General features: G+C 55.5%; 5 protein-coding genes across 5 annotated transcripts; 3 read left to right on the top strand and 2 right to left on the bottom strand.

Annotated features, from left to right (window-relative positions):
- Positions 1–3,622: 3,622 nt before the first annotated feature.
- Positions 3,623–5,328, top strand: ATEG_01993 (putative NAD+ kinase; the record flags this gene model as incomplete). Its single annotated transcript, XM_001211171.1, has 4 exons — positions 3,623–3,706; positions 3,803–4,793; positions 4,848–5,124; positions 5,172–5,328. The coding sequence occupies 4 exons, from the start codon at positions 3,623–3,625 to the stop codon at positions 5,326–5,328; spliced, it is 1,509 nt and encodes a 502-aa protein (XP_001211171.1).
- Positions 5,329–6,388: 1,060 nt separating this feature from the next.
- On the top strand, positions 6,389–7,212 carry ATEG_01994 (trafficking protein particle complex subunit 5; the record flags this gene model as incomplete). The annotated part of the gene is made up of 2 exons (XM_001211172.1): positions 6,389–6,593; positions 6,710–7,212. 2 exons carry the CDS (start codon positions 6,389–6,391, stop codon positions 7,210–7,212), a joined length of 708 nt encoding a protein of 235 aa, XP_001211172.1.
- A 373-nt stretch (positions 7,213–7,585) lies between these two features.
- ATEG_01995 (microfibrillar-associated 1 family protein) lies at positions 7,586–9,061 on the bottom strand (the record flags this gene model as incomplete). Its single annotated transcript, XM_001211173.1, has 1 exon — positions 7,586–9,061. The coding sequence occupies one exon, from the start codon at positions 9,059–9,061 to the stop codon at positions 7,586–7,588; it is 1,476 nt and encodes a 491-aa protein (XP_001211173.1).
- A 277-nt stretch (positions 9,062–9,338) lies between these two features.
- Positions 9,339–9,834, top strand: ATEG_01996 (putative ssDNA binding protein Ssb3; the record flags this gene model as incomplete). The annotated part of the gene is made up of 3 exons (XM_001211174.1): positions 9,339–9,587; positions 9,656–9,710; positions 9,764–9,834. 3 exons carry the CDS (start codon positions 9,339–9,341, stop codon positions 9,832–9,834), a joined length of 375 nt encoding a protein of 124 aa, XP_001211174.1.
- Positions 9,835–10,238: 404 nt separating this feature from the next.
- Positions 10,239–13,990, bottom strand: ATEG_01997 (putative GATA transcription factor (Ams2); the record flags this gene model as incomplete). Its single annotated transcript, XM_001211175.1, has 4 exons — positions 10,239–11,584; positions 11,638–13,667; positions 13,731–13,884; positions 13,951–13,990. The coding sequence occupies 4 exons, from the start codon at positions 13,988–13,990 to the stop codon at positions 10,239–10,241; spliced, it is 3,570 nt and encodes a 1,189-aa protein (XP_001211175.1).
- Between the last annotated feature and the right edge of the window lie 18 nt (positions 13,991–14,008).

The following is a 14,008-nucleotide window of genomic DNA, read 5'->3' on the forward strand; positions in this document are numbered from 1 at the left end:
GCCATCACCAAACTTTCCATCCTGGCCCGTCCAACAAACGAGTCAGGGAAAGACGAAACCGCGGTGCCGCGTGCCATGGCCCGGCGCCACGGTGTCTGAGCTCCTCCTTCTCCGTGACCAAGCAGATTGCAGAGCAGGGTTGATATCCGCGGGCCACTGCGATGCAGTGGAGGATGGAACAGGCAAGACTGGCACCACCGTCCGTCACCAGAGTAATGTATCGAGTCTGTAACTACGGAGTACCTATTTTCTGACTACTCCCTACGGCGACGGCTGCGTCTGCAGGTCGCCATGAGTCAAATGGAGTACATGCAGCTGCATGCATTGGAACCAAGGACCAAGGCACCTGAAGGAATAGGCCGTAAGGGCGTACGTAACCCTAGTAGGCAATGCCATCGGAATTTCTGGTGGCAGTGGCAGTGGCAGTGGCTGATCCTTGTATCGGGTTAGGTATGGCTAGTATGGGAAGACGATCCCGGCGTCTTGCACATGCACGATGCCATTTGAGATGCAGCATTCTGGATGTCTGCATCGGTCAGATCGTGAGTATCACGGAATGTGGCCAGTGCGTTGTTGACGAATGGCTGTGTCTGGAGCTGGGGCTCTCTAGGGACTGATCTAGGGGCGGACAAGGAGAATCAACTATATTGCCTCTCCTCGATACTACGTTGTCTTGGGACATCGTTTACGGAGATGAAGGTGGTACTACCCAGACTCCATTTAATAATAAGTAATATGCGAGATAGATTGTCAGCCCAGTGTGATTTCCGGCACTTCATGCAGACGACACCTTACACACGCACCGCCATCAACTGCAGTAGTCGCTGCAGGGCGATGGAACCACCTGACTTGGGCCCCGACCGTGCCCTAATTTGCGCCCTCGGGCCAATAATCCCTTTCCCCCTGGTCGCGGCCAGATTGACCTGTCGCCCCTCTTTGCAACGACCAAGGCGCCGAACATGCGGTGTGCACGGCGTTTCACTATCATCTCTTACGGACTACCCATCTCCTAGTAATCCGCATCCTTGATCACTTCATCCCGGTCTTTGTGAGATTCTCCCAGCACCTACCTACATACATAGATAACTACCCTGTACGCTTAGGCAGGCGAGTCGTTTAGGTAGGTAGAAGCTCGGATCTCCCCCTTTTGTACGACATGGCGTCCCTCGCCTCGCCCTCGCTCCGTGGTATGGGAGTGGAGGATCAGATCAGCATCAACTGGAGAATGAGGGCGCATCCCCACTATGTACTCCGTAGGGTCGAACCGAATAGGCAGGCCAGAGGCAATCAGGAGAAGTACTCCGTATTCTATCCTTACTCAGCGCGTCGTCAGATCCTGCCTGCAGTGTCACGGTCGATCCCGGTGGAGCACGGGGCAGGATGGAGGGCCTGCAGTTGCGACGTAGCAAAACTGGTCCTATCCGGTGGGCATTTGACTTCTGCTCCCCTCTTCCTTTTTGTCTGGCGAATGCCTTTCATCAACGATGGTTTGGCCGTTTGGTGGGTCGCAGCAAATAAAGGCCGGGATTCTAGTCATGCCTGGAATCCGACGTATCGAGGCGTTCCTCCTGACTCCGCCAGTCTCCAAGTGGGTTCTCCTTTTCATGAATTTGATCCGTGCCACTGGACTAAGTATTCGATACTAGGGCTATCAACGAGTTACCTAAAACTCCCTCGTCCTAGGCATGCAGGATTTCGCCCCTCCGGCCAAGCGGTACAGCGCTTCGTCCGGATGGAGAACTGCACGATGACGACGGGTCCCGCGCACTGGAGATAATACAGAGCAACTATAGTACTATAGTTTTGGGCAATTTACGAACGCGCTTAGGTTTGGCTCCCCCAAACTAGTCCAGTGGCACCCTTGATCAGTCCATGGAGCCGGTCTTGGTGGCGCTTGTCCCTCGGGGAGTACAACAGTGTCTTCGTTTGGACTACTAAATTGTTCCTAGTAGCGGACCGCCACATGGCGGAGGGTCCGAATTTAAACCCGAATCCATCTGTAAGACCTATGCAGAGACTAGTTCCCCGGCGAATGTTTCGGTACTTGTCTGGGCTCACTCGCGGCGTTGCCCAAGGACACCTGTCCTATATCATACTGCAATATGACTGCGGTCAGGGGGGAGGAGCACAACGCTCCCCAAAGATTAGGTTGTAACTTTTCTTCTACTTTCCTGAGGATAATATCCTCGTAAGAACATTCTGGTCAGACACCGATCGGGTCAACCCCGACTAATTAATCATCATCGTCGAAAAAAACGGAGCCCGCGGGATTCTAGGGCGTATACTGTGGAGCCAAAGATTTTGGTGGCTGGCACGTTGCCGATGATGATGATGGTGATCACTCGACAACCGTCGTCTGCGGCGGTTGATCGTATCGTATCCGTAACATGGCTTCGGGGCTATCGAATCTAGATCCATACTAATTTTCATTTGCCTCCCACACAGCACACCCCGGTCGCGGGCCAGTCACCGTCGCCCTTCTCAGGTTTCGCAGCGTGATCTCCATCCGCTGGACGGCATGACCACGAAATGATGATGTACTCCCTGCGGAGGAGTCGACTGTGGTGTCCGATCATGGTTCCGGCCTGGCCGCTTCGATCCCATCGACAGCCTGCTCGGATCCTCTTCGATGAGGCCTCACGCCCACCCGCATCATAGCCACAATCAGCGCAGGCACCAGGGTTCCAATCCCGAGACGTCAACGGGAGACGTAGACAGGAGACGAGTCCAGATGATTCCAAGACATTGTTTCTGATGGGTTCTAAGAATATGACTTGTTGGCGCCGGGGCTCTCGGGCGTCGTCCTTCGTGTTGGAGATAGTGTACGATATGTATTCTATTCTCGTCGCATGGCCATATCGGTCTGGAATCGTGTTCAGCTCGCTTCGTGTTGTAGGCCGCAAGGCTTTCGTGTTGGATGCTGGGAGTGATGCGACTGCATGGTTGAGCTGGGCAATTCGCTTGATGTCCTAGGCCAGTACTTCATGGATACTCCGTAGTTACTCCGTACTTGGTAGCAGGTTGACTCTACTAGGAAGAGTGCCTACTTTCGCCTGTGTTGGCCCTGTGGTTTGAGCAAACTGACTATAGCTGTGTCGGACCAGCACTGAATTCGGTTTCTGAGAAGCTCCACGGTTATAAGTATTCATATGGACAATTGATGTTGAGTGTGTCGACTTGCCTATGCTGGACGCATTCGGAAGTGTCAAATATATATCTACCGAGGGACCACCCCTGCTCATGCAAAATAACAGCCAATATGTCTACCACTGCCCATAGATAAACCACATTAAACCAATACTTAAACAGACTATTCTATACCAGACAGCAAACACACACCAAAATCGCTCCCAGTTGAAAGATGATGACCGCCGAGCTACGGAGTACTCCGTACGTGCCAGCTATGTGGAGCGACGTCATAGCCGCGGTTTGCCAGAACCGGCGACCTCAGCCATCGACCACCAGTCAGGAAACCAAAGCTCCCAAACGCACAATGACTGTTCATCCTCAAGTCTACCCATAATAAGGTCGGCCAATTAACAGGTTTTTAAGTTTGGAATTAGATCATGGACAAAGAACATCCCCGGGGTGAACCGGTACGTTACCTGCAAGACCGCAGACAATGACCGAGACGAAGCTAACTGTCTGGAAGCACAAGGACCGCGGAGACACCGGCGGCGAGCCGGATGCCTATAACAAACTGGAGGTACACGGCGACTCTCATTCTTCCCTAATCTAATCACCTTTGCGTGCCCTCGCTCGTCCCACGATTCGCAGCTGACTGTATCCCCGCATCTCCCAGGTCGTCCTGTCTCCCGACTTCAGCCATCGCCGCAAGTCATCGCTCGTCATGGCCAACGACGAAGGGAAGAGACCGATTGTCGACCCGCCCGACGAGAAAACCGCCTGTTTCGTGCACTCCCTGATCGCCGGCGAATGGATCGAACCTACGAATAAGGCGAAGGTGGTGCCGGACACCCAACAGCCCCCGCAGGAGGACGCCGTCCTGGTCGACGAAGCGTCAAGAGAAGATGGTGTGATCACAGTGGCTGACGTGGGCGATCCACGCACGAAGCAGACCCAGATGATCGTGCAGTCGCGACACCTCACAAAGAAGCAGCTGTCCGATATGGCCTGGAATGTACGCAAGCTGTCGAAGAAGCTGGACAGCATCAAGCTCAAGCTGTCGGTCAAGAACGTCTTCCTGGTGACCAAAAAGGGCGACGACTTCGTCGTCGGGTATACGAGGAAGGTGGCGCAGTGGCTACTATCGGACGAGCGTGATGCCAAGTATGTCGTCTATGTGGAGAAGCGCCTGGAGGACGACCCTGAGTTTGGCGCCGCGCAGCTCCTGGAGGAGGAGCCTGCCGCGAAGGGGCGACTGAAGTACTGGGACATCGACTTTGTGCATGGTAAAGCGCATATCTTCGACTTTGTCATCACCCTGGGCGGCGACGGCACCGTGCTGTATACAAGCTGGCTCTTCCAGCATGTTGTCCCGCCCGTGCTGTCTTTCTCTCTGGGATCGCTGGGCTTCCTGACCAAGTTCGACTTTAATAACTACCAGAAGACGCTGGAGAGTGCGTTCAAGGAAGGCGTCGCCGTGAGTCTGCGGTTGAGGTTCGAGTGCACCATCATGCGCAGCAATCCACTTCCGAAAGGCTCGGCCGGCACCAAGCGAGATCTGGTGGAAGAGCTGATTGGGGAGGAGGCGGAGGATACGCTTACCCATAAACCGGACAAGGTGGTTCAGATCCTGAATGATGTCGTTCTTGATCGGGGACCGAATCCTAGTATGTGCAGATCCCGCTCTGCGGGGGCGTAGATCAGGCTAATGTTATGTACAGCTATGTCTTCGATTGAATTGTTCGGAGACGATGAACATTTCACGACTCTCCTCGCCGACGGAGTCTGCATTGCCACGCCTACGGGCTCGACAGCATACAACTTGGCAGCCGGCGGTTCTCTGTGCCATCCCGATAACCCGGTGATCCTGGTTACTGCCATCTGCGCGCATACCCTGTCCTTCCGGCCCATCATCCTACCCGATACGATCGTTCTACGTATGGGAGTCCCATATGACGCTCGGACGAGCTCGTGGGCCAGTTTTGACGGACGACAGAGGTGAGGGCATGATCCCCGGACAACGGGAATATTGCTAATATGGACAGGATTGAATTGCACCCCGGCGACTACGTGACGGTGTCTGCATCCCGATACCCTTTTGCCAACGTCCTTCCCAAGACGCGACGCGGGAATGACTGGGTGCACAGCATCTCGAAGACTCTGAACTGGAATTCTCGGGAGCGGCAGAAGAGCCTGAAGTAGAGACGTCTCTCTTGATTGTTTCGGATATCGTATACGCCTCCAGCGGGGACATGCTGTTCGGCTGTCCGAGCCAGGAATGGAGAAACGCAATTCCTGAAGCAAGTGCCTTTGTCTCTCAATCAGGAACCGAATCATTGGACGAGATGGTCAAATTTTCCATAATAATGCTACCGTCTGAAAAGCAGACCCATCGAACATTCGGTTGTTGGCGTGGTGGAGAGTATGTTGTTCTCTAGAAGTTTCGTCTGGGCCGGCGGGTTTCCGGGGCAGCCTCAGGCGACTATAAAAACCCTCCGTCGCCCCAAAAATTTCTCTTTCTCTTCCGCTCTTCAACTCATCTGTCTGCCACCTCGCTTCTCTCGCAGGACAGGAACTCGCAGGACAGGAATGCACAGCTTTGCATGATTCTATATCTGTTTTCTTTCAATTTAGATGAGTTGTTAAACTAACCTGGTAAGTCCTTTTTATTCTCTTCGCCAGCACACCAGACCACGCCTTCGGGCTCTTATGATGAAAATTATTCCCTACATTCGCAGTTTCCACGCTAGCCGTCGCCATGAACCCATCATAGACGTGCTCTGTGCGCAATACTTCCTTGGATGTCTGACTATTTTGGTCTTTCTGCTGGAGAATCATGACCTTTTGAGGTGAACAGTGCTAATAGTGCTTCAGCGCAGGGATTGGCGACCTTCGATGGATAGTATTCGAGCGGACGACTACCTATATACTCTATAATGGAAATACATATCTCATTTGATTTACATCCATCCGAAAACAAGTTGTAGAATACCTATTCTGTAGAAAATACTCCGTAGATATTCTTTTCAATGTGAAGGAACTGCGCCAAACGGGTTGTGGTGTGCCGTAAGCAGATCTTCGGACCGACAACAGCACCAGCATCATCAACCACCGTCAAACACCGTCTCTTCCACCACTCAGTCTCCTTACACCCCCCAGAACCTCTCCGAACCACTACCCTTCATCGTCCGTCATATTCAATCATGCAACGACATTGATCTCCATATCCCTTCCACTTCGGCCCTAACCAACTTCCAAAACCATGTCACACCCCGCACGACACTCCTCCATGCTGTCGTTCAGCAACAGCAACTCGAACCTCTCCAGCTCCAGCGACAAGCAACAATCGTCGCCTCAGATTCCAAGTGCGCCCCAATCGAGTCCCGGGCTGCGCGTCCCCTCCAATCGCAAGACCATCTACGACCGACACCTGAATCGAAGTCGCAATGCCGAGTCCAGTCGCGCCAGTTTTGCCTTTCTCTTCGCAGAAATGGTGACCTACGCCCAACGGCGAGTCACAGGAATCCAGGACCTTAGAGAAACGGTAGGCTCTCTTTTGCAACGACTCCGACGTCTGACGCAGCTGACCCTCCCAGATTAAACGAACAAGGCTACCCCCTGGGCCTCCGTCTGCTCGACCTCCTCTTCTACCGGACCATGTCCAGCTCCAGCTCCTCATCTTTGTCCGGCTCCTCGACCTCCTCGTCTCCGCCACACCGACCGCTCCGCATCCTCCCCCTGCTCCATCTCATCCACGGCCCCCTCTGGCGCCTCCTCTTCAATCGCCCCGCCGACGCTCTCGAGCACTCCGTCTCCCCGGACACCCCCAACGAATACATGATCACCGACAACGACCCGCTGGTCAATACCTATATCAGTGTGCCCAAGGAAATGAGCATGCTCAATTGCGCCGCTTTTGTCGCCGGCATTATCGAGGGTGTTTGCGATGGATGCGGCTTCGAGGCCAAGGTCACCGCTCATAATCAGCCCACGGAAATGTGGCCCGGCCGCACGATATTCCTCGTGCGCTTCGGCGATAGTGTTATGGAGAGGGAGAAGGTCCTGGAAAGAGCGGGTGTGAAATAGACGAGCATTGGTGGCGGTTGTCCTAGGGTCGGGTTCGCTGATAGATCTATGGCCTAATGCACCCCGTGTGGTTAAGGACTGATGGGGCGCTGCTTGTTATCGGGAGACCGCATTATACAACCAAGACGCTCTACAAATTCGAGCCGTTGAGGCTGGCCCCGGTTATGTATATGCATGGATGACTGGTCGACCACGGCCGAATACCGACCCGAAATGGTCAGATTCATGAACCATTTATGAGATTTCATTAAATACAGGATGAACCACTGGATTTGTCCATGCAAGCGAACCCTGATCCACCATGCTTGAAGATACCCAACAACGCCGATAGGAATAGAATGAAGTTGAATCCGCACGGTCTGTGCCTGCTTCCCTATGCGACTTCCTCGGTCCGTCGTCGCTTCTCGCGATCTTCGTAAGGTGAAGGGCTTCGTTTTCTCCGACTGCTGTCCTCCGGCCGGTAGCGGTTGCCCCCGCGATCTCCCTCGCGACGGTCTCGTCGGGGAGAGTATGACCGCGATCTGGACCTCCGTCGCTCCCGGACAGCACTGGCATTGGCCCCAGTAGGTCCCCGGGGTCGGTCGTCGCCGCGGTCTGGCAGGAACCGTTCGTCTGTAACACCAGTCGGGGCAAAATCGTGACGGCGGCGATTGTCAAAGCCTTCTCCAAAGCGACCTGTATCTTCCGACTTCAAGTCCTTGTAGCGCGTGCGACCCTTCTTTCCGAGTTTCGTCATGTCGCGGATCTGCATGTATTCAGGCAGCGTCTCGCGCGACACTTCGTCCACGAATTTCGAGCCCATGATGTCTCTCTTATCCAGCCCTTCGCGCTCCAGATCGTCGCGGAAAAACGCGCCCTTGTGGAAGTATCGCTTCATGTACCCAGTGTCACCGCGCGACGCGGCCTTCTCCTCCTTCTGCTTGGCGATGAACTCGCGGTCCTCGCGCTCACGCTCCTCCGCCGTCAAGTTGCGCCGACGCTCGACCTCCTCGCGCTCCTTCTCGGCCGCCTCGATGGCCTCGCGCTCGCGCTTGATGCGTTTCAGCTCGCGCAGCTTCCACGCCGCGTACTCAGCCTCCGGGTCGACGCCGTCGCGGTCGTCGATCGCGCCCTCCTCGGCCGCCTCCTGCTCGTCGTCATCCCAGGCCTTGTTCGCCGCGCTCCGCGCGATGGCGTCCTTCTCCAGCTGCTCGCGAATCAACGCATTGGCCTTCTCCTGGCGCTGTGCGCGGCGCGCCTCGGCCTCCGCCGCCGAATCCGCCGCCGCCGTGTGAGCGGGTTTCCCTGGTGTCTCGGAGGCCTGCCCCTGGGCCGTCGCGGCATTGCGCTTGTCCTTCTTAATGAACGTAGGTCGTAGGAGAACCCGGCGCGGGGCCTCATCTTCGGAACTGCTTTCCTCCTCGGAGCTCTCTTCCTCTTCAGATTCTTCCTCCTCTTCTTCTTCACTCTTTCTCGCCGCGGGGGCCTCGACCCTGTCGCCAGCAACGCGAGGGGCCACCGCAGACGGCTGCGCTTGTTCCTTCTCCTCTTCCTCCTCTTCCGTCACGAACCCCTCCTCGTCCTCGTCTTCCGGCTCGATCTTCACATCGCGCACTCCCTGTGTGATCTTCCCCGCCGCGGCAGCGGCAGGAAACGAGCTCGCCTTCGGCGGCGCCGCACGCTGTTTCAGACGTCGCTGCTGCTCCTGCCGGCGCCGCTCCTGCTCCTTGATCTGCTCCTCGTCTTCCTCTTCCTCCTCCTCCGAGGACGACGGCTCCTCCGCGACGGGCTTGCCGGGCCGATAGCGACGGACGGGCTTGAGCGGGTTGGCGGTCATGCCGCGGTGCTGCGACGGTAACGGCGGAGGCATGGTCGAATATGCGATGGGATCAGTGCCGCATTGGCGGGTCCGGATGCGATCGATGAATCGTCGTGGATTGATCCTAAGCACAGGATATGAACTGCTGCTGCACTTTTTGCCCCAGCTCCAAGTTGGGATTACATAACCCCGCCCGCATTAAACTCCCACGTGACTACGCGTTGCGCGCCGCGCGCCTCACCACCACTTCCCCCACTGCATCTCGACTTAACAACCGATACAACCACAACGACGACGAAGAGGAAAAAAAAGAAGAATAAGAACCGAAATGTCCCTCCAGACCCCCCGCGTGCTCCCCTCCCACCTCCAATCCTTCCACCCCTCGACCGCCAACGGCGCCCGCGCCACAAACACCGTCCGGCTGCTGGGCACGGTGAGCGCTCTGCGCGGCGACACGGCCACGCTCACCTGTGGCAACAACGGGGACGTCACGCTCGTGCTGCAGCCGTCGTCGCATCTGCAGATGGGGAAGCTGGTTGAGGTCGTTGGCAAGGTGACCGATCTTGACGGCGGACAGGTTCGTATCCTCTCCCACTTTGGAAGCCGCACAAGAGGCGGGGAGGCTGACTGACTGACTGTGCTTAGGGTATTGGTGTCAGAGTGCTTGCGACGTTTGACTGGGGGAATCCGAGTGACTGCGGTGCGTGTATAGATTCAATCATGGTCGGCGGCCGACTAACAGGTGCAATGCAGATTATAAGATCTACGAGCATGTCGTTAACGCTACGCATAAGTTCAAGTCGCTGTTCTACGATACCGATTAATCGCGTCATGTCTATGTTTGCTTGTTTGATACCTGCGTTTATGTCAATAATTTACGGTTGAACTGGATTTGTATCATGTGTGCTTCATATAAGAGGATATGATGTTGTCTGTTCTTTAAAATTGACGGGAGTTACAATATATGATATTGCGTACTAGTAACAGCAGTATTCAGAATATTGTTCATATTGATTCATTTATGGATGGACAGAGTCCTCACTAATACTTAAGGTATCTATACCCAAACAAACGTAACACGTAAAAATGCCCGATCCCAAACGATGGAATAACCCAGGACTGGATGCCATATTGTATCCATGAACGCCGTCGCTGTAAAAAGGATAACAAGAAATGTAGCGATGGTTACTCCGACTCTTGTCGAAGGAAGTAAAACAAAAGAAACTCATCAAGCATTATTTATTTCGGTCTGCTCCTTGTTGGGCGAGCCTGCCGAAGATCTCGCCTTTGCACTGAGCTCCATGATGCTCTCGTGCAGCGAGTCCGAGTTGAAGATGCCCGAATCAAGAAGATTGGAGCCTCCGTAGTTGAAGATGTCAAGGTTCTGGAGGTTCTCCTTTTGAACGTGCGGATCCGAGAGGATGGCATCGATCAGATCTCCAGAGATATCGCCTTGCTCTCCACCGTTCTGATGGTCATCTGAGCCCGTGGGCGACACATAGTCTGACGGAAGCCATTCCGCCCAGTTGCTGCCGGATGGGCCTTTGGATGCCTCAAACGCAAACAAAGAGTCCGCATTGGCCGCAGATGCATCAGAGAAGATGTCGACAATCATATTGTCCATGCTCCCAAATGCGTCCGTGCCGAACGCATCCTCAGGCAAGGACGGCAGCTGCGACATCTGAGAACGCGGGTTCTTGGGTGTTTTGTTATGGCGTGGCGTACCCGGGCTACTCTGAACGCGTTGGAGCCTCTGCGCCGTGAGCTTGGTTGGCGATGAGTCCGAGTAAAAGTCCGCGCGTGTTCTAGACGCCGACGGCGAATTGCACGGCAGAGAAAGTCGCTTCTCGCCAGCCCGAGGGTTCCGTCGTCTCGGCGTCGGACTCGTGGGGAGGTCGAACTCGAACGTCGGACTCTCGAAGAGACGGTCAATGTCAGAGACGCCGCCGTTCTCCTTGTCTTGGGGCCGCTTGTCGTCGCGCGAGGCGATGCGAGGGCTACGACGGGGACTGTTCATAACGGACTCGCCTAGAGGTTTCAGAGGCCCGCCCTCGGCCTGGGCATTAGGAAACAGCACTCTCCTCACAGGCTTAGGAGTAAGGCTATTCTCACCCGCCACTGTAGTATTGCGTCTCTCAAGATTCCGAGCGGGGCTGGACTGAATCGCCCGCCGGAGTGCCTCGACGGGATCTTGCTCTTGCCAGCGGCTTCCGGCCATGTCCGATGAACTCCGCGGTTCCATACTATTCGCACGACGGCGCTTGGAGGGATGTTCTTGAACGTCGTCATCGTTATCTGGCTCATTGTTGACGTTTTCGGCGTTGTTGTCATTATCCCCATGTGGTGTTGTCCCGTCTTCACCCGCCGGCGACGATGCATCGGACGCTCCTGGAGATGATCCTTCAACCTTGCTCGACCCAGCCCGGCTGCGGCTCTTTGCGGAGGAATTGTTGCTGGAGAGCGGGCCTCCTCTCTTTCGGTTTCTTGGGGGCCGCTTTCTTTTACTGCTGACATTTTTGTTCCATCGGTTTTCTGGACGCATGCATTTGAACTTGTGGAGCCAAAGACCGCAGGCTTTTTTCTTTGTTAGTAAAGGAAGTGTCAGCCCCAAAACAACGAGCACTTACGGTTGCAAAGAAGGATTTGGTGGAAATCGTTGTCCACGTCGGCCAGGCTCTTCTTCACAAGCTTGAATTTGATGACCTTCTCCTGGTCATCCCGCTCGAGAGCGTGCCAGAATAGGGAAGTGGGATCTTTTGTCATCTCGTTGGCTTCTTCCTCGCTGCCCTCAATCTCCTTCGACCAGGCCCTACGCCATGTAGGCGTTTCGATCGCCCCGCAGTTCTCACAGTAAGGGGGGACCTGTCCATCGCGGATGCATCTATCGAGTCGAGCTTGGACTTGCTTTAGCCGCCGTGCTCCTGCCCCACTGCGAACTTTTCCATCCTCGGGAACGGGCTGGGGAGCAGGCGTCTCAGCAGCTGTAAAATCGCTCATGGGGCCAGAACCGGCGTTATGTTGCGGAGCTTGGGGCTGCGTCGGCATGACTGGGTCGCTTGCGGGTATTGCACTGATAAGATGCTCCAGTTCGCTCTGTGACATGGGAGCCGGAGCTAAGGGCTTGGGTCCTTGACGAAAGCTGGCGCGAGAAGACGGCCTGGAGCCCGCGGCACTGGCCGGAGCTCGAGGACGCGCTGGGGTGGTCTCCTTGGTACGCTGGTCTCTAGATCCATCGGTTCCAGTGGCATTATCGGCCTGGTTTTCCGGAATAGCAGGAGCAGGAACGGGGGAGCTAGGCTGGATGGTAGGACGAGCCGTACGCTCGTTTGGAACAGAAGCCGTGCAGTCTTCCAGGGGCGTTCCAATGTCTTCATCCAAGAGCTCATCGATTCCGCCGCTCATGAAGCCAGAGTCTGGGTCAGTGACCATCGGCGGCAGGACAGGACTTGACCGCGTTGGGAACCCGCAGTCTAGCACAGGAGGCGAGGATGGCATGGTGAACGAGGGCTCGAAGAGTCCTTGATAGCGAGACTCTTCCGGAGAATGCATACTAGGCTCACCAGGTGTAGGATCGTCGCTTGCAGGGTAAGGAGATGTGTATTGGTTATGGCTCTGAACAGAGGACTCGCGGAGAAGACTCGGGGCAGGACGAGAGCGGCGGGGGAGATCGTTGGACATCGAGATAGGCGTTGGTGGCCGAACAGGTTCCTCGTTTGAGTTCTGAGCGGCAGCAATGGAGGGGTTCACAGGCGTGGGACGGTGAATGCGAACAGACGCGGCGGTGCTAGCGGCTACACGCAGGGAACTGGGTTGCCTCTCAATGTTGAGATCCAGCTTTCCAGGCCCATCAGCCCGGTACAGCTTCGCCCGCTTACGTGGCTGTTGCTCCGCAGACTCTTCGCCGCTACCATACCCGGATTGGACGGAACCCCTGCGGCTGTCGTATCGCGTCAGGATAGGGAACTCCGAATCGCGCATGGAGGCACTTGAAGAAGGGCGGATGACATCGCTGTGGGCTCTTTCCAATTGGGGTCGCATTTGCGTTAGCTGTGGCTGTGCCTGAGACATCAACTCCAGTTGCTGGTGGCCCGAAGGTTGGACGCCCGGAGTCGAGACCCTGCTCCGCACGGACTGCGTGGGTGACACTGAACGGAAGTTACCGTTGCTGTTGACGGAGGGAAATTCACGCGGAGTCGACCCCTCGCTGAGCAGTTGGTGGAATCGCTCAATTCCGGCATGATCCATGGGTGACGCCGTTCTGTCTGGTTGGACAGGGGGTGCGGACATCAAACAAGGGTTTTGACGGACAAAGTTTGTCCAGGATTGGGCGTCGAATTCGTGGGGGATGACATTACTCAGTTCCCGGTACTTTTGCATGCTCTCGAGATATTCGCTTTGCATCACGGTGGGAACAGGGACCAGCCGCAACTTGACCTCCAGGGTTTCCTGGGCACCTTTCGAGAATAGCCCCAGCACATTCTTGCACACACGGCCCGTCACCATGGTCTTCGATTGGTGTGCTGGTGCGTGGGGCGTGGGCGAGGCCGACGCGAGAACCCATGACAACATGCCTTGACCAACCAGGGGAGTCTCATATTCGGAGTAGTCGTAGGCGTAAACCGTATAATCTTGTCCGAGCTTGGCTACTAATTCGGGACTGTAGAGGGAAGCACACGTTAGCCATGGCTATCAGAGCGACCTGAGACGCGAAAAGTCAAACCTTGCGGAGACAATGGCCTGGATGCAAGTTTTTAGCTCGATGACCCCGATCTGGGTTTTTTCGTCCAGGGCCGCGGTTTGGATGTCGAGAAGGTGAGGCCACCGGGCCAGGCAATTCGTTTTGCTTGCATCATCGAAAGTGTATAGTACCTTCACTGTGACATCCGGGTTCAATGGTTAGTATCCATGGCTGAATGCACGTCCACACATGGGAGACTCACGCCTCATGGGCCGGACGGAAATCCCGTCCTGAGATTCCATGCCACCCGATTATGAGTG

Source organism: Aspergillus terreus, genomic scaffold (genome assembly GCF_000149615.1).
Source record: "Aspergillus terreus NIH2624 scaffold_3 genomic scaffold, whole genome shotgun sequence".
NCBI lineage: Eukaryota > Fungi > Ascomycota > Eurotiomycetes > Eurotiales > Aspergillaceae > Aspergillus > Aspergillus terreus.